This window comes from Lithobates pipiens, unplaced genomic scaffold, assembly GCF_037356315.1.
Source record: "Lithobates pipiens isolate NorthernLeopardFrog02 unplaced genomic scaffold, aLitPip1_a1.2 Scaffold_8, whole genome shotgun sequence".
NCBI classification, from domain to species: Eukaryota; Metazoa; Chordata; class Amphibia; order Anura; family Ranidae; genus Lithobates; species Lithobates pipiens.
Genome location: NW_027507903.1, coordinates 59,730,324 through 59,755,847, shown reverse-complemented (window position 1 = coordinate 59,755,847; position 25,524 = coordinate 59,730,324). Strand labels below are relative to the sequence as shown.

At 40.5% G+C, this 25,524-nt stretch overlaps 1 protein-coding gene across 1 annotated transcript in view; it reads right to left on the bottom strand.

The window, feature by feature from the left end:
* Positions 1-25,104, bottom strand: part of GATM (glycine amidinotransferase) — a 31,226-nt gene extending 6,122 nt beyond the window's left edge. The window contains exons 1-5 of the mRNA XM_077472062.1: positions 24,925-25,104; positions 20,125-20,328; positions 15,631-15,826; positions 6,491-6,681; positions 1,342-1,479 (exon numbers count right to left, since the gene is read on the bottom strand). Coding sequence (XP_077328188.1) covers positions 1,342-1,479; positions 6,491-6,681; positions 15,631-15,826; positions 20,125-20,328; positions 24,925-24,993 — 798 coding nt within the window. The 5' untranslated portion in view covers positions 24,994-25,104. The remainder of the gene's footprint in view (positions 1-1,341; positions 1,480-6,490; positions 6,682-15,630; positions 15,827-20,124; positions 20,329-24,924) is intronic.
* Positions 25,105-25,524: the final 420 nt, after the last annotated feature.

Sequence of the window (25,524 nt, the reverse complement as noted above, 5' to 3'; positions counted from 1 at the left end):
CGGGCAGAAGACACTGGGAGAAAGGGCGTTAGTAGAAGACGGCACCAAGAGAGATGGTGGGAGAGGATGGCTCAGGAAGAAGACAGAGCAATTTTTTAATAAAGGACTTGTCAAAAACCGACTCATTTTTTTTTTTACATTGCACTGCTTTTTTGGTGAATTTCACATGATAAGCCCCTTACCTGCAGAGCCTGACAACCACCGGCCAGGTCGGGAAGAGGCCCTTGTCCCCATCAACATGGGGGCAAGGTGCCTTAGGGTAGGGGGTGCAGAACACCCCCGCCACAAAGCACCCACCCCCCATGTTGAGGGCATGTGGCCTGGTATGGGTGGGCACTCGCTCGTCCCCTCCCTTTTACTGACCCACTGGGCTGCATGCTCAGATAAGGGTCTAGTATAGATTTCGGGGGGGGGGGGGGCCCCATGCCATTTTTTTTATATTTTTGCTGTGCGGTTGTCCCCTCCTAATCCATACTAGACCCTCTGGTATGGTTTTTTGGGGGGGGATTTTTTGTGAATTTTAGCCGCCAATTTTTTTTTCCATTTAGCTGTCAGCAGGGAAGCCTACTGACAGCTCATGACTCGTTGGTTGTTAAGGATGTGGCAGCCGTCTTCCTGACCTGCTCCTTAGCAACCAGCTATATACAGTGAATGTAAAAAAAATAAAACATACAAATCGCTGTCAAATCCCGGTTACAAAAACGCAGGCAGCACAGCAAAAATGCTCAAAAGCAACATGCATGGATGTGAAATGAGTCTTTACCATGGATTTACCAAATTCTGCTCAAGCTTGGCTTGCATACACACGGTCACACAAAAGTTCTCTGAACTTTCAACCGTCAAGCACGCGGTGACGTACAACACTACGACAAGCCGAGAAAATAAAATTCAATGCTTCAGAGCATGTGTCGAATTGTTTCCGAGCATGCGTAGGAATTTTACACGTCAGAATTTGTTCAGACGATCAGAACTTTTTCCGACCCAAAAATGGAGAGCCTACTCTCAATATTTTGCTGGCTGGAATTCTGCCAGCAAAAGTCCGATGGAGCAAACACACGTTCGGAATTTCTGACCAAAAGCTCACATCCGACTTTTGCTTGGAGAATTTCTGATCGATCGTGTGTATGGGGCTTTAGTCCTGAACATAAGAAATAAAGAAAATTTAACAAATTGAGGTGCCAATCTTGTTGCTGTTAAGTGAAGGCTGTATAAAATATACTGGATCCAGGGGTGCTCTTTAGAAGCCATTGTACCCATGAGGATGTCAGCATGTTAAAGGCAGTAAAATCAAAGGCAATTAAACAGAAAGAATGACAATGGCTGGCAATCAGAGCCACCTACCTGGCTTCTCTGTGCAAAAATGTCTCTTCCGGCTCTCATGAAGTCAGCAGCATCAAAACAGGGCTCATGTTCTGTAGTAACAAATTTTCCCTGAGCAGCAAGTTTATGTCGGTCTTCAACAGTACGTATAGGGTATTCCTGAAAGGCAGACATTAGGAGAAGTCAACATCCAGCCTTGGGTATGAGTGGAGATCCTGACCTTTCCAGTGTCTCCCATGCTGTATTCATCCCTCACATACAACATGTGCTATACACACAATAATCCACACAGTCTAGTGATGTCAGAGGTACACAGATATATTACACGAGAGTTAAAAAATTAAGTTTGAGGTCCATAAGCAACCATTATTGAAATTCAACTTATCCACACCCAGGTACATTAAGCCAAAGAAGACACAAACAAAAACACTATACAAAATGTACATTTTCTTATAGCAGAGCTGCTTAGACTTGTAAGTATGGCATATTAAATATATATTTAGCTATGACAATGAATATATGTTTAGCTAATCAGTAGCCCTGGAATAGTTGCCAATATAAAAATGAATATCCTAAACTAAAACCGTTTTGCCAAAGTCAACGTTCCCACAATTACTGTATATAGAATATTATATTTTCTTTAAATTTGAGACAAAGAAATAAAAAATGCAATGTCTTAAATAAAATCCATAAATCCACTTTTGGACTTTAAAATATTGTATTTATTATATTTTATTTAAAATTTGACACCTTCTATATGATCGTGGGAAGATTGTTTTATATTAAACACTCCATTTGATTGCATTGTACTGGCTTTTTAATTTTGGGTTAGCGGCTATAGAGGTTACTTAATTTATATATATATATATATATATATATATATATATATATATATATATATATATATATATATATATATATATATATATATATATACATATAGTCTTTGCCCAACTTTTTAAATCACGATTGAGAATTGGTAAAAATTTTGTGTTGCCTCTCCCTATGCCCATCACTGCATCACTCTGACTGAATAGCTTAGAGCTGTCCAGTTTAGGGATGACTTGTCGAAGAGCCACACACATGGCTTTAATATATCAAAAAAGTGAAAGCAAATCCAATTTTGCACATAAAAAGGTTTTTCAATTTTCATATTGGTTATGTTATTACTATTACGTTTACGTTTTTTTAATTGGGCTGTTAAGGTCAATATACTATATAGCCAAGACTCCTGAAATACATATTGTCATTGTTTTTGAAAGCCCAAAATTAGGTGACTTCCTAGCTGCTATTTCTTTTCAGGTATTAATCATACGTTGTAGATCACATAATAAAATATCACGTTGTAGATCACGTAAAATATTTCATCTCAAAACCACAGAAATAATAACTTAACTAGATGGTGATTACATGTAGCACTTGAGGTCATGTGCTATGTGGTAATGATAGGCTATGGCTCACTAAATTGCACCACAGCGTCCTCTGTTGGAGGAAATGCAGGTTTTGTACTGTAGTTCTGTTCCTCTAGTTTACTATATAGAACAGGATGTCTACCATAGGATAAAGGGTGGGATAGGGAAACGTTTCCTGTATTTCTGACTTCAGTCTGGATTTTAGACATTAGCAAGAGCGTCATAATGCCTATTCAATTTAGACAGACAAAGATTATTATTTGTTTTGTTACTTTTTGTATTTATAATATACAGCTATAATTTTTTTTTTTGTATTACAACAGCTGAATGTAATTTTTGTATTTTAGATATTTTAGTGTTATCCTAAAATATGATTCTAATGGCTATGAAAGTCTTAGTCAAGCTGAGTCACCTAGGGATTTCGAGATGGATGCCATAATGATGTCACCTCCTACTATTGTTTTCTTGTAGACAGTAAACTAATTTAGAAAATCAGACTTATTGGGAATGTCTGGGGCGATAAAAAATAGAAAACTGACATGCAGAGAAGTTCATTTAAGTCTAAAAAAAACAAAAATTTTTTAAAATGCAAACATTACATGAACTGCACCTCATGGAGTGACCAGATTATGTGTAAGAATGGGAATATATATTTTTGATTAGGATGAATGTTTCTGGTGGCTGCAATGGTTGCATGATATGTGAAGTTTAATGGCGAATGGTGATAAAAAAGCAGATTATATATAAATTACTATTACGGTAAATAGTTTGTATTGTGCCATTTTATATGGGTGTTGTAAATTGTTGTGCTCATAAATTTCAAGATATTTGCTCAAGGTATTTATAAAATGTAATCTAATAATATCACCCTCATTGTTCCCTGTAGAATGGACTCTTAGTACAGCGTTTATTCAAATATTTTAATTTCCAGTATATTTTCTTCTGATTGGCCATTAATTAAATTAACTTTCCTAGGCAAAGAATATAGACCTTCAGTATACATCACTTTAAATAAAGTATATGGTTACATACAAAGTAATATGAGGTCATGTGAAATGATAATGGTGTTGTGACCATGTTTGTACACAGACATACACAACACATGCGGCATAAACACAGGTTGCACAGGACACAGTATACCAGCACACACAAAACACACCTGCCATCATGCTGCAGAGAGGAGCCAGGGCCCCGCAAGAAGCCGCGGCTTGTGCTCTTCAGCACCCTCTGGTGGTTGGGGAGTGCAGAGAGCTACACACTGCCAGCATCTCCTCTCCTTTTCTCCCCTTTTTTTCAGTCCTGCCACCAAGGATACATGAGAGATAGTGCCAATAGAGGAATAAAAGCTGGAAAATGTAGCACGTTAGCCCTTTCTAGGTCTACAATTTCAGCACAACGTAAAATAAAATTGTGAAAATATGTATCTTGCTGTTAGAAATAGATCCTATTCTCACCTCTGCCCTGAGAACATTATTTTCCTTAGTTCTATATAAAGGTTATGTCCACTAGGAGCTGATAATACAATACTGGGTGGATAATAGCTACTTGAAGCATCCACAAGCTTCTTAGATCTTACCCATACTCCAATGGTGAGATTGCCATGGCTCCACTGGTTTTAGGCCAATTAATGCAAGTAATAACATTTTCTCTGCTGGATTTTCCCCAAGCTGGCCATGCAGGCATAGATTTCTAATGGAATCTAAGAGACTCCTCCATCCATGCTAAACAGCGTGCATAGTGGAATCTTCCCTGCCACTCAGTATATTCATACAGGTGCAGCACTGTATGAAAGCCTGAACCATCAGATGCAGTAACTGTTCAGCCAACAATTTTCCACCGGCTCTTTAAATTTTTCAATTCAAAGTTTGTCAAGATGGATGTCTTTGACAGGGCTACCCATGGCTGAAATTTCAGCAAAATCAGCAGGATTTTGCCTAATTCCACTTGCTCATCTATAAGGCTATTCGTGGCTTGGCACCCTATTATCTCTCTGATTGTTTATCAATTTACTTCCCCCCTCGTAAACCCCCGCTCATCAAATTCTGGTCTTCTGTGTGTTCCCTCTACTCACCTACACTCGATGGGAGACAAAGCCTTCTCCTGCTATGCTCCAAAACTCTGCAGTTCCAAAGAACATCAGAGAGTCATCTCCAAACTCATTCAAATCAAATCTAAAAATGTTTTCTTTAGACAAGCTTTCACTTAATTGTCCCTTTTTCCTTCATGTTATCCTGTGTATTCCTTGTGTTTCCTTGTAAAGCATTTTGAGAAGCTACCTTCAAAAGGCACTATATAAAATAAAGGTTATTATTATTATTTGGACCATGTATGGCCAGTTTCATGAATTAGTAGTATCAGACCATGATTCCAAGCAGTATGTTTTTTTTTAGAGGTGGTGGTAGTAATTATGGTGAACTGCCAGGAACTTAAAGTGGAGCTTCATCCAAAAGGGGAAGCTACGCTTGTTTGCACCAGCCCCCCCCCCCCCCCCCCCAACCCCTTTACTGCCACATTTGGTAATTTTTGGGTTGTAGGGGGGAGCAGGTACCTGGTTTTGACAGGTACCCACTCCCGGTTATGATCACCGCACCGCATGGTGATCTATGACCTTTGCGGATCCTCCTCCTCCCCCCGCTGCCTTTTGGGACACACATATGTCCCAGAAAATGGCAGGACCATTCAGAAAGCGCATGCACAGTAGGAAACAGGCTGTGAAGCTTGACTTCCTGTTTCCCTTACTATAGATGCCAGTGCCTGCACCCAATGCGGATTGATGAATCGGCTAGGGGTGCCGACATTGCGGGATCCCTGGACAGGTAAGTGTCCTTGTATTAAAACTCAGCAGCTACAGTAATGTTAGCTGCTGACTTAATTTTTTTTTTTTTAAGGACTGGAAGAAGCGCTAATTTCTGCCAACCCAGACAGATCTCAGAATACAGTAAAATCTCGGATTGTGAGTAGTACGGTTTTACAAGCGTTTTGCAATACGAGCAGTGTTTTTTAAATCCTGACTCATTGTCTCGCAAGACAAGCAGGATTCACGCCTCTGGGGTGTGCAGTACCGCATGTGGCAGAGGTGGGGGGGGGGCGCTGGAGATGCTCGGTGACACTTAGAGACACTCAGTTGTCTCCGGCGCCCCCCCCCCCCCCCCCCCGGCCAACATGCTGTACTGCATACACCAGCAGTGACACTGGAACAAATTATATGAGTTTCCATTGATTCCTATGAGGAAACTGGCTTTGATATACGAGTGCAAGCATGCTTCTGGAACAGATTATGCTCGTAATCCAAGGTGCTAATCTATAGTAGAGTATTTGAATTGCAGCTTCCCCCCCCAGTAATGACTTATCAGCTTTGTATAGACTCTGCCTTTTCATGCTTTGTAACCATATGCTGTATAGAGATACTTTTCTGTTGACTCATCTAAATATATCCTCTATGTTACAGTATGATGTTGCATTTAAAAGCTCCAGAGAAGACAAAGATTTGGGGATGCATATTTCTGAATTACTTCTAAACTAATTCTGATTTCCATAGCCACTAACGGTATCACTTTGACAATACAGTACGTTCCCTTTAGTCCTGGCTAATAGAGTGCATCACTTTTTTTCTTTCTGAATCTTTCCATTTCTAATGTGCATTCTGTATTTCTTTGCAATGCTCTAACTGAATCAGGACAATATTTTCTTGTTCTACTTGTTTTATAATGTAAGATTTTAGGACATTTACATAAAAAAAAAAAATCCAGAGAATGTACCTGGTCATAGAGCTCATCAGCCATTGTTGGTTTAGGTGCTGTGGTCCACTTTGCCCCACGACGGAAATAATCCTTAATTAATGGACGGTAGGCCCTGTATTCAAAGAAGCGGGACCTCCATGCCATTGGAGCTTCAATGATCTCATTACCAACAACCAGCAGGATGTCTCTAGGCATAGCAGCATACAGACCTGCAATAGAATAAAATCACATTTCATCATCATTTATAGATTTGTGTTACCAACACAATTTAGAGTTAGATTTATCTAGATACATTTTTGGAACCAAAAGGTCAGACCCTCTTCTTGCACATACACTATTTTTGTATATTGGTCCAGTATATTGATCCAGTATTAAATCAGTCTTCAGATGTTATCTATGCACCTGTATGTGGCACGATTGAACCCAGCCCTGAAAAATTCTACTTAGTTCTATTATGAGGGGACTGGGAAACTGTGTTTGCCACAATGAACGCTGTGTGTACTGTGCTGGCAGATCTCTTTACATGTTATAAACTAGTTTTGAACACTCTCTGTCTTAAGATTAAAGATTTCGAATCTGGGCTTCTCTATTATATATTAATGAGTGGCAACTTAGCTAGTCTCTAGCATGTTTTAATAGATTTTGTAATGGTTATTTAAAAATAGTGACAATATAATTAGCAATCAAACATTAGGTTTCACATTAATACAAAGATATTATATGAAACACATGCACTCTTTCACTAAGTAGGGCGGCACAGTGGTGTAGTGGTGTAGTGGGTAGCACTCTCGCCTAGCAGTAAGAATGGTCACTGGTTCAAATCCCAACCACGACTCTACCTGCCTGGAGTTTGCATGTTCTCCCTGTGCCTGTGTGGGTTTACTCCAGTTTCCTCCCACACTCCAAAGACATGCAGGTAGGTTAATTGGATTCTGTCCAAAATTGGCCCTAGTATATGAATGGGCTCCTTGAGGGCAGGGACTGATGTGAGTGTACAATGTACAGGGATAGGGACAATTGTAGACACTCACTCAGGTTGAACTGGATGGACTGATGTCTTTATTCAACCTTACTAACTATGTAGCTAATGGTAAACAATAGGCATATTTAACCTCACAACTGTTTATGAGCCCACACGAAAGCAGATAATAGACATCTTTCCAGCCAAAGGTGGGCAGCCTCCTATTAAAAAGGCACAAGTGTAAGAGGACCACATCCTTCAAAAAGTATAGGAGGCATGGGAGGGAATACATGTAGCTATGAGATGGACCCAACCCCACAGGAGAGGGTCAGTGAGAACCCCCGTGACGTGTAGGGAACAACTGTGAAACATAATATAGACAGAGGGCATGCCCAAACTGGTGTGACCAGAATCTGGTGCAGCAGTGCAAAGTAACCAATGAGCTTCTAGGTTTTTTAGGCTGGGTTCACATTATTGCGATGTCAGACATTACATGTGATTCGCTCCACATTGTTGTGTAAATCACATGCGATGTCTGTGCGATGCAAATTCAGTCATACAGATTGTATGGCTGAATTTGCATTCCATTCGGACCAAAATGATGCAGAACCTTATTTTTGGTCCACACTGGAATTGGATCACATGGGTGCTCACACCTATGCGATCCAATTCCTGCACCATTCCACAGCTCGCACTGTGATCTGGTAACCGATCTGGGTGTGTCATTAACTTTGTATTGACACCCGCAGTGGTTCGCATAGGGCAGTGTGAACTGCTTGCGAGAGACATGCGATGCGGGAACCCACACTGGAATGGCACTGGTTCCCGCATTGCATATGCGTGAACCTATCCTAATTGTGGATGTTCAATTGAACGAGCTGAATTAGTTGCTCATTGGTTACTATGCACAGCTGCATCAGATTCTATGTGCACTACTTTTAATAAATCCCCCCATAGAGCCCAGGTGAATAAAAAACAGAAAAAGAGTAGAGGCGAATGGAATGGGGTAATTGGTTGGAGCCTGGGCCAGGGTCAATCTCCTGCCCGTAGGATGGACCCCTAAATGATAGCTAAATGCCGGTTAGAGTAAACACAGTGGATGAGTCCTTGGCCTCTTTTTGCGACACTCTTGCAGTCTTCCGTGACACCTTCGCCTAACATCTAAAATGTAACAAACATTTTTTATTTCTTTAGGTATGCTGTGTGGATGGCAACATGACAAACATAGTTGTGTTTTCTGAAATTTAACAGCAAAAGGTGGAAATACATTTTAAGTGGTCACAAATGTCTACTATTTTTTCAACGTCCTTTAGATGATTTAACATTGTCCAGTAAAAACACCAAATTTTTCTCGGAACGCTTTAACAGTATAATACAGCAATACCACGAGCACTCAAGAATGTTTCAGGGTGTATCTGGTCACCTGCCAGAGGAGTGGTTAATCTGACCCATCTATGTTACGTCAGGAAGCAGACATTCCCTCAATGGTTAGCGTAAGCCCACGCATATTGTGGAACTGGTTATTATGGTTGAAAGCCATTTGCTGCCATGACAACACACACACACTGGCATGAGAATCCCAGCAACAAAGCTTCTACTCATGAGCTCGGAGTGGATTGTTTAATGAATGTCCTCTTCATATGCTCGCCTGTGGGAATACAAGTGCCCCTTACTGTTCTTTTGCCACCTCAACAAGATCTGACCAATATGCTCCGGGGCTTGCCTACGCTAAAATTAACTGGCATGCTTCAAAACAAAATACAAACGCCAGCTTATATCATTTAACCTGATTAAAAGTTACCAGTACAAACTTTCCAGGAGTTTTACAGCATAAGAGACGTATCAGCCTCCTGTGATTTTCCCATGCGAGAAAAAAGATTAGTCACTTTTATTTGTACAAAGCTGACCTCTTCTGAGTAAGCTGTGCATAACACAAAGCTAAGTCCAAAAACAGGTCATTCATTAAAATGTGAAAGTTTAACCACTTACAGACCGGAACATTTTCCCCCTTAATGACCAGGCCATTTTTTGCGATACGGCACTGCGTCGCTTTAACTGACAATTGCGCGGTCGTGCAATGTTGTACCCAAATAAAATTGATGCCCTTTTTTTCCCCACAAATAGAGCTTTCTTTTGGTGGTATTTGATCACCTCTGCGTGTTTTTTTTTTTTGCAACTTTTTTTTCCCTCTATAAACAAAAACAATAAAAAAAAAAAAAAAAGATATTTTTTACTTATTTTGCTATAATAAATATCCAACAAAAAAATTTAAAAAAATGTCTTCATCAGCTTAGGCCAATATGTATTCTTCTACATATTTTTGGTAAAACTAAATCCCAATAAGTGTATATTGATTGGTTTGTGCAAAAGTTATAGTGCCGTAAAAGAGGGAATAGATTTATGGCATTTTTTTTTTTTTTTACTAGTAATGGCGGTGATCTGCAATTTTTAGCAGGACTTTGACATTGCGGCAGACAGTTCGGACAGATTGCTCTTAAAGTAGCTGACATACATGTACGGCGATTTGCGGGAAAGAGCCAACCTGCCACAGTATAACGGCGGCTGGTCAGCAAGTGGTTAATCTACTGCACATTCTGCACAAATGTGTGGGGCACAAATACTTTTATTTATGTATATTTCTTAAAGGACATAAATCGACTGTGTGCAAAACATTTCTTTGCAAATCCAGTTATTGCCTTGTAAAAGTAGCAGTGACACCATCACTATGCTGTATAGCAGGGATATGCAATTAACGGACCTCCAGCTGTTGCAGAACTACAATTCCTATGAGGCATAGCAAGACTCTGACAGCCACAAGCATGACACCCAGAGGCAGAGGCATGATAGGACTTGTAGTTTGGCAACAGCTGGAGGTCCGCTAATTGCATATCCCTGCTGTATAGAGAGCAGAGCTGTGGGAGGGATCCGGCAACTCAACCCACTTCAGCAGGAGGTCCAACCTTTTGAAGAGCAAGGGCCACTTAAGTGACTTGGTAACCAGTTGCGGGCCACAATGAGTGGAGTGGGTGGATGACATGTCCGTGTCCACTCTGCATTTGCAGAGCAGACACAGACGCAGCCCACAATACTTTTTGGTGGATGGTATTGGAGGTAGAACACAAGTCGGTTTATGTCTGCCACTACTTAGAGGTGAATGGAGGGTCCAATTGGTTGGACTGTCGGACTGACCATGTGAAAGGGATCCAAGGCTGCTTTCACACAGATGCGCTGCGGTTTACCCGCTCACCAAACCACTCACCAACCAACCAACCACTCACCAAACTCGCAGGTAATAATAGAAGTCTATAGCTCAGTGCAGGTAACCTGCAGGTAAACTGCTCTGCACCTGCGGATCAGTTTGAAAGCAGCCCAGTAACCCGAACAGATATGCCCATATATACACTGTGATTTTAGTAATAAACTGACCTTTAATAACAGTATTCTTTCTATTGTTTCCCAGAGCAGGAGGTCGCGGGCCACATCAGAGGGCTCCGCGGGCCACATGTGGCCCCCGGGCCACTGGTTGGGCACCCCTGCACTACAGGCTGCCTGCAGAAAACTACACTAAGGGGAGAAGACAAGACCCGTCACCCTGTACAAGAAGAGCAGCAGTGGCCAGTCTCCTGCACAGATGTATAAACTTTCATACTGGATTACTGCACTGATCTGGAAGAAATACACAATGTACACCAAGATTCAAGCAACAATACACATGACTTGTATTTAGAATAAAAGCACAATTAACCACAGCACTTTTACTGCAAGCAGGCAGCAGCTACAGGCACCACAACATACTGGCATGTTGTGGCGCACACACGCACAGGCACGCCCCCTGGGGAGCGTGACAGCATGATCCCATGAGTGCTGTGTCCAATGTAGTGGCCAGGGCATCATGTGATCACTATGATCAATCATAGCGATCACATGTTTACATGTAATCGAAGTAGTCATGGACGGACAAAGCAGACATTCATGACTGTTTACTCTTGTAATGCTGTGATTGGCCCACAGCTATCACATGGTACCTGTGCCAATTACAGCACCCTGTACCATGTGATTAGCTGAAGCTAATCAGATCACAACAGTAAGCAAGCTGTCATGAATGAAAGCCATTCATGACAGCTAAAACTACTTCTTATAACAGTGATCATGAAAGTTGGGGTCTACAGGCTATTGGTGAAAGGACCCCCTTCGGGTTGACATGTTCATCACAGAGAACTGTAAAAAGCAGCTGTATAGTTGTTTGGTTGATGTCAGCAACAAATCGTAAAATAGACATCACCATAAAGCTGGCCATACATGCTTAGATTTTCATTAAAATGAGAATAGAAAACATAGAACAAGTCAATATTAGGGATGGGGTTAGGAGTTATTAGGATTAGGGGTCAGTATTAGGGTTTGGGGCTATTAGGGTCAGGGTTTGTTTAATTCATTATATTTTATTTATTTATGTATTTTAATTTTTTATTTATTTGTATTTAACCACTTCCGTACCGCTGCACTCCAATATACGTCCTAATTTTGAAGAGGGATATCTGTGTTATGGCAGCAGCTAGCTAGTGGTCCGATTTCCAATAATAGTGGTCTCTGTGGCGGATTCGCCACAAGATCACTTTTATCTGCAATGGGAGAGGGGCCCCACCTCTCCTGTCGTGCTCCGCTGCCCTCCGCCACTTACCGGAGCCGTCGGCAGCAGCGGAGGCGATCAGATCCATCTTCCTGCTAGGCATGGAGATGAGTGAGGGGAAGATGGCCCCCACCCGTCTCCATACCATTGCAGCGCGGAAAGCGACGTCAAAACGTCACTTCTGCCCATAGCTCTTAAAGGGACACTTTTTTCATGCAATGCGGTACCCAAACGAAATTTGTGTCCTTTTTTTTCCACAAATAGAGATTTCTTTTGGTGGCATTTGATCACCCCTGCGTTTTTTATTTTTTGCGCTATAAACAAAAAAAGAGCGACAATTTTGAAAAAAAAAAAACAGACAATATTTTTTACTTTTTGCTATAATAAATATCCCCACACAATTGAAAAAAATAATTCTTCATCAGTTTAGGCCACTCTATATTCTTCTACATATTTTTGATTAAACAAACTATGGTAAAGTTTTTTATATTTATTAATTTTTTTACTAGTAATGGCGTGATCTGTGATTTTAAGCGGTACTGCAACATTGCAACGGAGATATTGGACACATTTGACACATTTTGTGGGACTATTGACATTTATACAGTGATCAATGCTATATAAATGCACTGATTACTGTGTAAATGTCACTGGTAGGGAAGGGTTTAACACTAGGGGGATCAAGGGGTTAAATGTGTGTTCTTTAGATGTGTTCTAACTGTCTAACAAATCCCTGTGCTGGCTCTCGTGCACGCGATCACGCCTGGCCGGCGGGGATTACGCCCGCCTGCCATGCGCATCGCGTACCCCTGCCGTGCAATGGGCGTGTGCACCCTCTGGTAGCTCTTAAAGGGAACCCTGTACACATATGGGGTTTCGTGCAGCGATGTCATTGTGCCGCAATAAATATGCGCAAACCGGTTAACTATTGCATTTGAGCAGAAAAAAGCTCAAACACGCGCAACAAACTGCGCTAAAATGCTCAAAACACCCAAATCAAGGGTTTCCATGCATTTTTCTTTAAACAAAAAAAACGTTAAAAAACGCACCAATATGCCCAATTCAAACTACAAATAAAGCTCTAGAACTTTGAGATTAAGGTGTTTGGCTTCGGGCAACTTGTAGTAAAGATGTGAACCATCTCCATAGATAATAATAGTTGTTTTTTTATCCTCCAGCGTTTTGGAACTTCAACCTCCAAAATGCTGAGATGTGAATAGGGCCTTAGGAAGTGACTTATAACTATGCTGAAACTGATTTCCTTTTCTGAAAGAATCCCTCGTGGGTGGTTGGCATTTATAAATAAAATCAGTGGGTGTTGGTACAAAAAATACGACTAGAGAACCAGGCATATGGCAATCATACTGACTGCTATAGGAGAAATGTATAGATAGCTATCAGTCTTAGCTCAGCTGTTATTGTCCACTAGTAGGACAGTAATATTTCTGACAAAACCTGTAGTTAAAGAGACAGGAGAGATGCATTTGGAAAAGGAAAACAGTGGGATTGATTTACTAAAGGCAAACAGACTGTTCACTTTGCAAGGGAAGTTGCACTTTGAGAGAGGATTTTCCCCAGAGCTTAGTTGATATGGTGAAATTTAACTTTGCAAAGCATACCCAACAAAGTGCAAGGAACTTAAAAAAAAAATAATAATAATTTTTGCTTACACATGATAGGATGATGGAAATCAGCAGCGCTTTGCCTCATTCACTAAGCAGTGGGGAAAATTCCCTTGCAAAGTGCATATTCCCCAGCAAATTGAATTGTTTGGCGTCACTTCAGATCCTAAATCTGGTAATGCATTTTACAAATGTGTAATCTCTGTAGAATTTTATTTAGATTTAGGAAGGAATAATGTACTGCAAGTTCCTACTCAAACAATCCAATGTCAGCGTGAGCAGAGTCAATTTTGAGAAAACCCCACTGATTTTTATGTGTGATCCCATATACACCAAATACCATTTAAAAAAAATATATTTCTTATCTTTTAGATGTTTTTTCAGAAGGAGGTATCATGGCTGACTGCAAGGTTTTTTGAAGAATGTTAGAGTGAGCTTGTACCAAGTCTGCCCATCCGCTATACCTTTAACTCTTTGTTAGGATAGCCAAGGTTCAAACCTAGTTACAATTAATAAAGATCTGCCTGCACAGTACAGACAGGGTTAATTATGGCAAACACAGCTGCCCAGCTCTCTCAAACAAAGAGAACCACCTAGGATTTTGTCAGGAAGGGCATGCCAGTAGGTAATATGGTTTCTTTGGATGGACTTCTGTGCCTCCTCACAGGCCAATTCATGCTTCCTCTCGTAGCCGTAGGTATTTGGCTAATACTTATGCGTGCTTGCATATAGGCACATACATACATGCACATCAGCGTGCTCATGTGCAGTGCTCACGTGCACTCATGACAGATCGTGGCGTTAAATGGGCTATTTAAATTGTGTCAGTGCTCAGGATCAGTGCTGCTTGTTCTTCAGCTTTCTCTGTATCCTGTGACCCTGTGATTCTGCATCCTGATTCCATTTGCTGGCCCAGCTTGTCTGACCACTCTCTGAACTCTACCCCAGCTTGTCCTTGACCTTTGTCTGCTCTATTTGCTTGTTTTCCACTGATTGGCTCCTGATCCGGCTTGTACCCTGACCACGCTTTTGCTTGCTCCTCTGTACCTAATTAGTCCTGCCAGTGTATGACCCAACCTGCCTGACTTTGCTTGTCCTACATTCTGCTGTGCCTGCTGTTCTACAGTCCGCTACCAGTGTATGCCTCACCCACCCACTATCGCCAGTACCAGCCTGCTTGTCTGCCACCCACCAGTAGTCTTTCAGCCTGCCTGCTTCACTCAAGACTACTGAGGACTTTTCCTGCCTAACGTAGACACCCGCTCTGCTACTAGCAAGACCTACAGGCACTTGTGTCACCCTGCACTCCTGTGCCTTCTGTTCACACTACCAGGGGCCCTGAGACAGTGGTGTAAGCCCTTGTACACACGGTCGGACATTCCGACGGAAAATGTCCGATCGGACCATGTTGTCGCATAATCCGACCATGTGTGGGCTCCATTGGACTGTTTCCGTCGGAATATCCGACCAACAAAGTTTTAGAGCAGGGCTATAAAATTTTCCAACAACATGATCCGATCGGACTTTGTCTGATCGTTTGTAAAGAATTCAGATCGGACAACGTGCCACGCATGCTCAGATCAAATTCCTAGACCAAAGCTATTGGCTACTAGCCTGAACGTAGTCCCATCATAACGAAATAACGTCACCACGTTCTGAACTATCGGATTTTCTGACAACTTTGTCCGACCGGGTGTATGCAACAGTTTCGGACAAAATCTGTAGGACAAAATCCGTTGGACAAAATCCAACGGATTTGGTTGTCAGAATGTCCGACCGTGTGTACAAGGGCTAAGAGAGACCTTCCTCATCATTTCAAGGTCTGTTACCAGGTACCTGAGAGATTTTCTTATGGTGGAATAATGTGAATGGGGACATGTTACAAATATAAAGTAGGTGTTATGCTCATTTCATTTGAAGCCCAATACTTACTGTAGTAGTAACTTACCTGTAGATTCGAAGTCAGGTGTTTTATACTGAACTGACCAATCGATTACTTCAGGTCTTTGGACAGTAACGCCTTCATGTCGTAAAATATTGCACATTTCCTCAATTTCCTGTACAGCTATCTTCACATGTTCATGAGGAAACCTCTGTCCTCCATAGTTCTGGTAGAAAGGCCAGTACTTTTCATACGTGTTTGCCTGATAGGGACAAGAAAATGTGCATTTTATGGGAGTACTTTAAAAATAATGCAGATCATTTTCTGATGGAACCACCACAAATCTGGAAATGCGATATGTCAAGTTAGCAAATTGTAATTTGTATAACAGACATCTGTCACCCTCGTCAACGTCTCTGACTTCTATGTTATATAATACAGTAATTTCAGCTTCTCTTACTCTCTGGCAAAAATATTTTAAGAAACAGATGCAATACTAGATGTCACGGGCAGCTGCCTCTTGACGCTAGTTAATGGCTTTGCCAGACCAGCACCGTCACCATTGCATTTCTCTGTTAACGACTATGACGACTTTGCTTTTAACCCTTCCTATAGCTTGGTTGGTTTTTTTAAAGGACTGTCATAGAGCAGTGTTTTTGAATTGCTCCATTATGAGGCATTGATACTCTACTCTTATTATTTTAGCCTGAAATGCAATATGTGGCTTTTTATCACACAATCACGAAGAAAAGACTAGCAATGAATACTGCCTGTCTCTACCTCTGTTAATGAATTGCTACAGTTGGGTAGATTTACTTCTTTTAAAGGGAATGTATAGTTTGTATACTTTATTAGGGTCAGGATCATGTTAAATACATCTTATTAATCAGGTAAAAATAAAAGAATGCCTATGTTTATTCTGTAGTCTTCTGGGCAGCCAAGAGGTGGAGCTCTAGGCTCCTTTTCACATGTTTTTCCTTAGCACATGCTTAAAGTGGTTGTAAACCCTTTGCAACCACTTTTTACTACAGGCAAGCCTATAATTAGGCTTACCTGTAGCAACACTGGAGGTCTCCTAAACCTGCACGGTTTAGGAGATATCCCCTGTATTTGCATGTGCCGATGTCATCGGCACATGCGCACTGAAGCAATAGCAGTAAATGCCGTTGCTTCAGTTAGACTGTGCCACTACCGGCAGCTCCCGCGCGCATGCTGTATGTCGAGTGACGTCATCTGGTGATGTCCAATCACAGCGCCAGAGTCTGCGATACCCGGAAGTAACACTAGCTCATTATGCCTTTGTCTTGCAGGTTTTTTTTTTCCTATGAGCTAGAGTAATAACTCCCATATCAAATAACTTTTTCCAAGGTTTCAGTCCAACAAAGCAAACCTCAAGGCAGGCAGCTACCTCTGCTGTGTCTTTAGATCACCTATAGTGCTCTGGGAATCCGTTTTTATTAGCAAAACTAAGATTTTATACACATTGTAAAAGCAGATATAAAACAAACATACTTTAAAATATATTGTATACAAAAAAAATGACCTAAAACCACTACAGTATTTAAGGAAAATTAAGTATGTGTCAATGACAAGTTTTGTTTTTTTTAAAAGTGGGCTACAGTGTTGACATTTATCTGGGTAGCATATGTAGAAAGCTTTCATAGGGCTGACAAATAGAATGGCAAGGGGGAAGGGGGGGGGTAAAGAAAAGATATAGGCCATTTATGCTGGGCCCCCCCATGGCTATTGGGGTGGTTGCATCCCCTCTAGTTGCACCCTAGTACAAGCAAAGGAAGCTCTGTAGTTGATTTTGCACGTGATTTTGTAGCATATTACAGTTTCCCCATTCAAAAACCACAGTGCATTCAGATGGTAAGAGTCCCCTGGCAAGACGTCTTGTACAGTCTGCTGTTCCTGTCTATGTAATGAGCTCTGCAGCCAAACAAGAGCCCCAGCTGTGCTTTTGTCACATGCTTCTCATGTGATATTTCTCACATTCCTCCCATGTCCACGTATGTACATTAGAATCAAACCGGGACTATGTAGTGATCTACAACAGCATATAATACATCTGCTATAGTCCTCTCACTTCAAAATATATCCTCTAATGATTTTGCACGTGTGGACAACAGAGATTGCAAAAATTAAAGGCACAACAAAAATTTCAGCAAATTATAGTCTTAAAATAATAAGTATACATTAAAAAAATCCTTGCTTTAGAAGGAAGCTATATGCTTTCTCTATCAGTTTTATTTTACATTTTTGTTTACATTTACATATTAACTTATCTTTTTATTGTATATACATTTTATTTTATGACTATTTAAAGAGGTTGTAAAGTACTTTTTTCCTTAACCACTTGACCTCCATAAGATTTATATGGCCTTGTGTTATTTTAACTGACAATTGCGCGGTTGTGCAACGCTGTACCCAAATAATATTTTTTCCCACAAATAGAGCTTTCTTTTGGTTGTATTTGAGCACCTCTGCGGTTTTTATTTTTTGTGCGATAAACAAAAATAGACCGACAATTATGAAAAAAATAAATACAATTTTGTACTTTCTGCTATAAAACATATACAATAAAAAAATGAAAAAAAAGAAAACGTTTTCATCAGGTTAGGCCAATATGTATTCTAATACATGTTTTTGGTTAAAAAAAAAAGATCCCAATAAGCGTACAGGCGACCCCCGAAATTCACGGGGTTATGTTCGTAGAGCTCCCACGAATTGTGAAAAATGGAGAGTTTTGGATGTGGTAAAAAAAAAAGCCTATTTTTAAACTTCGTATTAGGTTCATTGCTAGTAGCCTTAGAAGATGAAGGGCATTAGGGCTTTAAGAAGAACAAAATGAAAAACACAGGAACACTAAGCGAAATACTCAATAGCGTCTACAAACTATGGGATATTCAAACTTTTTTTACTAGTAAAGGTGGCGATCAGCGACTTATAGCAGGACTGCAATATTGCGGCAGACAAATCAGACACTAACTGTCTCTATTGACACTTTTTTGGGGACCAGTGATGCTAATACAGTGATCAGTGCTAAAAAATATGCACTGTCACTGTACTAATGACACTGGCTGGGAAGGGGATAATCATTATAAAAAAATCATTATCAATAAGTCACAAGTCCTGTATTTATGATAAATGTGTAAAATTATGAAAAAAAAGGAAGTGATTCGCATTATGAACAAAAACCATAGTTAAAGCGGAGGTCCACCCTAAAGTGGACCTTCCGCTCATCGGAACCCTCCCCCCCTCCGGCGCCACAATTGGCACCTTTCAGGGGGGAGGGGGGTGCAGATACCTGTACAGTACAGGTATCTGCACCCACTTCCGGGATAGCTCTCTGCGGAAAGGGGCGTAGATTACGCCCCTTTCCGAAAGTCCCCCACTGTCTGCTGGGAAACACACAGATCCCAGAGGCAGCGGGTCCATCCTTATTGCGCAGCGCGACTCGCGCATGCGCAGTAGGGAACCGGGAAATGAAGCCAAAAGGCTCCACTTCCTGATTCCCATACCCAAGATGGCGGCGGCAGCACCCGAGAGACAATCGAGAGATCGGCTTCGGGTGCCGACATCGTGGGCGCGCTGGACAGGTAAGTGTCACTATTTTAAAAGTCAGCAGCTGCAGTATTTGTAGCTGCTGGCTTTAAAAAAAAAAAAAACCCGGAGTCCCGGCGGACTCCCGCTTTAAATGCTTCTGGAATTACCCCAAGTCACATATTGCCAAAAAGCATGCAGTGGAAAAAAGCTACAGTGCCAATAGAAATGTGCTTACAGGGGGGTCACCCAGTTCATCCGCTCAGTACTATGAGAAAAGCAGTGAGCCGAGACTATGAATTTAGGTGTACTGGGGGAACATCTACTAGCCAAATTCTATAAAGGATCCATACTATAGGCATACCTTCCAACATTTTGAGATTGGAATGAGGGACACCTATAGCAAAAGTATATAGGCATAGAACACGCCCCCTGCCACACCCCTTTAAAGGAGAATTAACCCAAAAAAAAGGTCAGTTAAATCTACAAGTGCTTTTTTTTAGCACTACTATTCCTTTATAATGGCTTTTAAAATTTACAAACGCAGCAATTTAGAAAGTTGATGAAAGGTTTAGTACTGGGAAAAACTTTTTGAAAGATAAAAAGTACAATTTATATACAACTATATAGATCATACCAAAATGAGGGACAAATGAGCAGGAACGAGGGGCAGAGGGACTTTGTTCTCACTCAGGGACAGTCTCTCAAAACCATGGACAGTTAGGAGCTATGCTATAGGCACAGACCATTTTTGCAATCTTAATATTTGTTTTGGCACTGGATGGCACTATAGCAAAGAAGCTCTGAAATCGCTCTTTCACCGCTCATGCAAGCTGCTGTGCACACATTACTCTTGGCAGCTTTGCAGCCTTTTGGGAAAATGTGTTGTGTCAATTGGGGTTAATGACTGTACTGTGAGAAAGTAGAGACAACAGTTGTCTGTGTTTGCCACAGCCTGGCATAAATTAGCACCTTCACATCAAATCCTGTGTAAATAGACGTCAATTAGCTTACCTTGACTTCCACTGTAAATGGAGGAACGCTTGCATTTTCTGGTCTCCCCACAATGACTTCTTCCAGCGGGTCCCACTCATTGTAGGAGCAGACAGGAGAGTCTTGGAGGATGGTTTCGTCAGCAGTGCAGTCTTTCTGGGTAGCTGCAGCTGCCTGGGTGCTCTGGAAAGTTCGCTGCACCCATCCGACGAGGCCTTTACTCAGCTGAAAGGATAAAAGAACCTCAGTGAGGACAAAGCAGACCTAAATGTTTTTTAATAAACACTTGGGGGGGATTTACTAAAACTGGAGAGTGCAAAATCGAGTGCAGCTGTGCACGGTAGCCAATCAGTTTCTAACTTTAACTTGTTCAATTAAACTGTGGCAATAAAACCTGCAAGCTGATTGGTTCTAGTAAATCCCCATCCATCTCATCATGAAGTATGAAGTAAATAGTCTTTAGTCCTTACAATGTAACTCCACTTTTGTTGAGAAAACATATAGCTGATCAAGTACATTGTAAGGATTGTAGCAATTTTTTTTGCAAAGTCCTACCTGTTTCTGCTCTGATGAAAAAAACTGTTTGTTGTCTACAGAGTAAATCTGGATAGCAGTGAATTTTCACTTATATCTTAGTGGAGACTTCTGGGGAGATCACTGATCCAATCAAACAAGCAGAAATTTACATTTCTGGGGGTTCTGTATTCCTACTGTGTGCATATGAGAAAGCCGCCCAATTGCCATATTGCATTAAATTTTTCAGACAACGACAAAGCTGCAAACCGACAAGGAAATGTAATTTTCAAAAACATTCAACAATATGGCTTGCATAGCATTTGTTATATTATTTTTATTTGCTTGTTTTTCCCACAAAAATGGAGTCACCCTTTAAGTAAATCATATCTACCTAAAACTGCACTTAAATACTTTATATTATTGCTCTTCTAGATTGTAAGCTCTAATGAGCAGGGCCCTCCTGTATTGATTTGTATTGTAAGTGTACTGTCTGCCCTCATGTTGTAAAGTGCTGCGCAAACTGTTGGCGCTATATAAATCCTGTATAATAATAATAATAATAATTTACCAATGCCAAAATTTAGATTTGGCTTCAATTTTATGTATTCTTCCAATTGATATATAAACTTCATTCTATAATAAAAGTGTAAAAGCTCCAACTACATGCTGATAGGGCAATTGGATCTTGTCTAAAATTAGTCCTAGTATGTAAGCATGTGAAATAGGGACCTTAGAGTGTAAGCTCCTTAAGAGCAGGGATTGATGTGAATATACAGTATGTAAAACATGCTAAAAGTAAATTATCCATGCTATAGAAATGCCAATATTATTAATAATAAAAAGCCAAAAGTTATAATGCACTTTTGAGATTTGTTAGTAGAAGTGTGTGTATTCCCATGAATCCACCTAGTGGTGGCTGGAGGCACTGCAGCATTCATGCCCAATTACTTTACAGTATAGCTAGGATGCATGCTTCTGCATAAAGGCCTCTTGTCTGAGCTGAGATTAATGGCCATGTAGAAAGGCCTTTCATGCCACACTGCACGTACACATGTGACATATTTTTATCAAGCACTCCAGAGAGTTGCACTGTGCTCCTGGAGAACCAGTGGTCAAAGTAAACCATGTAACAGCTGCTGTAAACAAGATTATAGCTCTTATCTTATCAGGGACCTCTGAACTGAGCATGTGGTCTTCCTATGGACAGAGAACTTCCTATGGTTGCCTGACTTTAACAGCTAGCTTGCTTTGCACAGTTGTTTGTTTAACCCCTTTGTTACCCCTTGCTTTTCAATCTAGACTGCTTTGGACGGCTGAAGGGGAATAGTAAAATCAGCAACATAAAAAATAATGCTTCCCTCAAATAAGCAGACATAGAGGAAGTATTATTAATCCAATAGACCTCTTGGGATTGATTTACTAGAGCAGATAGGCTGCTCACTATGGAAGGGAAGTTGCACTTTGAAGAGGAATTTGCAGAGCTTAGTGAATGGGGTGAAGCTCTGCTGACTTCCATCATCCAATCGTGTGCTTTTTTTTTTTATGTGACTTAGTATTCTTTGCATAGTGAATTTACACCACATTCTATAAGCCCTAGGAAAAAAATCCACTTGTAAAGTGAACAACATTGCCTTGAGTAAATCAACCTACTTGAGTGAAATGGCTGATTATTGTGATAGATTTGTCTTTATGTTAAGTTCTTTGTTAAGTTTTACAATGACCACTAAGGATATGTGCAATACAGTATGGTCTTATAGTACATTTGCAGCCAGTGGCAGACTTTTGTGCAAAACCAATCATTTTTTTGCCCCCCCATTGAACTGTTTGTCAAATAGAAAGACTTCTATGTGTATTAAATGGCAGCTAGATGGAAGTGAGCCATGTTTAAACGTACGTGACTATGGGAGGGTCCCAGGCACCCAGTGACCCCCTTCTATTAAAAAGGAGTCTCAGAGGGCCTTTGTACAGCCGCACCGTCTGCACATATTACCAGTCCTCAGTTTGCAACACATTCATTCTCTTGGCAGCTTTGGGTGATTTTAATTTTGACAAGGATTGCTCCATCAATACACAGGCATGTGATCTTAAAGCTAACCACAGAACTATGGTCCTGGACCATATTAATGTTTACAGTTTATGGAATTACAACTAATAAAATGCTGTTCACAGGCAACATATGGGGTTCAGTATAAAGTCAAACAATCAAACCATCTGCTTTGTATCTAGTGGTATGAAGGGAATTGCCATGGAAGGATACTAATCTATGGGCTGAAGTTCATTTCTACTATGAAAAATTAATAGATGATTTAGTAAAGTAGGAACTGTTCACTCAAACAGCGATTGTTTGCTTAGCTTAGTAAATTAAACAGAGTTGTGTTTTTACTTTGAACACCCAATTATGAGCAAGAGAATTAAAAAAAAAAAAGATTTTTGCGTGTAAATGATTGGATGAAGAAATGAACACAACTTCACCCTATTTACTAAAATTGAATTTCACTTTGAAATTAGAACATTCACTTTGTTACGTACACAGTTTTAAGCATTAATGGACCTCCATGGCTAATTTGTGATAACTGTTGACTGGTACAATAGATTAACTTGTGGCCAACATATTACTGCCCCCATATAATTGCTGGAAACATTTTCAACTGACGGAAAACAAAACCATACAATAATGTAAAAGCTTAAGGTCAGTAACTCATTTATTGCCACTGTGGAACTAAAAGTCCCAGCAATCTCGGGTGTTGGTGGCAAAGCTGCATTGCAATTTCTGTTTTATTTAGAAGGTCTGCCTAGAATAAGGTTAGTCTCCCTCTTGCCATTATCTACAAAGAAGAAAGCTGAATTAGACCCCTGCAGACTAGAGTAGGCGTTCTTACGCCTTGGTGCTGAATTTGGGAGGAGGACATTCCAGAATGGCCTTCTCATGGGGAACTGTATTTTGAGTAACAGCTGGAGAGCTTCAGCCCTTCCTGAAACAATCACACACTGAGTCCATTAAGTGGATTGCATTGCAATGACTTGGGGGGTTATTTACCAACAGAGGATACACGTCCTCAGGATATGCATAAACCAGTGCACGTTACTTTATTAGCAGTCCAATTTATTTAATGCAAGGATCCCTAGACAGTGTACACATCCCCTTCTGTCTGCATATTTACAACTGTAGTAACATAAAAACACAAAGGTAGGTAAATATTGTTTACATTTTGGTAACCATCCAAAATCATTTAAACACAAAGTTCTGTGTATTTAAGCTGTAAAGCCAGATTTTGGAAGTGATTTAAGTTTAGCCTAGCTGGCCACAGAAATGAGATGACCAAAGATTGGGCAACAAAATGTCTATGGAAAAGTAATCATCATGGTCATCTGTTCTAGGGTCAATGATCAGTCAGGCAAGGTTGAAGCCATGGATAATTGTTTGAATTGTTCCCTCCTCCACAGACATAGATGTACAGATAATTCTCAGCATAATATAAGCTATTGTGGTTCTGTTGTGTGTTATATTACCATTGGATGGATAAAAGTAGAGAAAAAAAATGATGGGGGGGGGGTATTTCATTCCTTTCGACGTCTCCCACAAACATATGTACAAAAATGTAATTAATTTTCCACTGCTGCAGAAATAAATTTAAAAAAATGGATTGCGGATTGCAAAGTAAAAAATTTGCCTTAGTCCGGGTTTGCCAAGCATGTAAAAAAAACTGCTGAACCATCATTTTAGGAACACGCAATATAACATGTAAACCTTACTGATTTTGAGGGATTTTTGTAGTATTCTCTGTATATTAGACTAGGCAGGGATAGAACATATGTGAATGAAAAGAAATTTGGAACTCTCTATTTTTAAACTCCCATGCTCCATAGATTGAACTTGGAGCAATGCCTACTTCTGAAACTGGAGTGAAAATTGATCAGCTGTTCCCAGACTCACTTTACAGTTGCATAGATTTGATGAATGAATGAGCTAAATTCAGCTCAATGTGTGGATACGGAAAGAACAGCACAAATCTGATAACAGACATTCTACAAATCGCAGCCTTGGCAATGTGACCAAGGAAGATGATGTCAGTTCACAAGGCTAAATTCATATCAAGGGTGCTGGTTCTATAACAAGATACTATACCAATAATGCAGCTATCACATGGCAACATGTCTGCAGCTAAATATATATCTGGCTGTATGTAATTATATTACTGGATCAGATGTAATATGGTATAAGTTGCTGTAACCAGTACATCTGAGCCAGGATTATGCAATGTGAACAGTCATGGCATTTAAGGTATGAACTATAAGGATACAGACCATGGATCCTATGTAGTGAACAGCTTCAGCTCCCCTGCTTCCTCCTCTCACACATCTTACACGCAGCATGGTGCCTGGGCTACCTAAAGGAAGGAATGTTGTCAATGAATGAGACAGCTCAAAAGCCTTGTGTTATCCCAACTCAAGCCAAGTGGTCTGGGTAGAGTAGAGCTGCAAAAGCTCTTTATATGAACTCCCCAGCCTTCTCTATTGGCTGCTGCTGATAACAGGTGGTGATAGTGTCAAAGCTAAAGGTCACAAATTCCCAGATTAGCAAGTGTCTCTCTTCCAAGAAATGTAGCACCTTTACCCTTTTTTAGCTGCAGCAAGACAGTGGGAATTAATGTGTAAAAACATAAAGCAAGGCAAAACCTGCCAGGCCAAAACACATAATGCAGCTACAGAATACGTACTGTTATGGCAGCTGTTCTTATAGTAACAACTGGTGACTGCAAGATAGTCATATATCATTCACATCCAATCAAATTCCATAGCAAGCAGGATTTCTGACAGACTGTTTTGCGAAATTGTTTCTAGAAGGATAATTAATGCTGTTCATATACAAGTGATAACAGTCATCTAATAAGCCATTATGGTGGA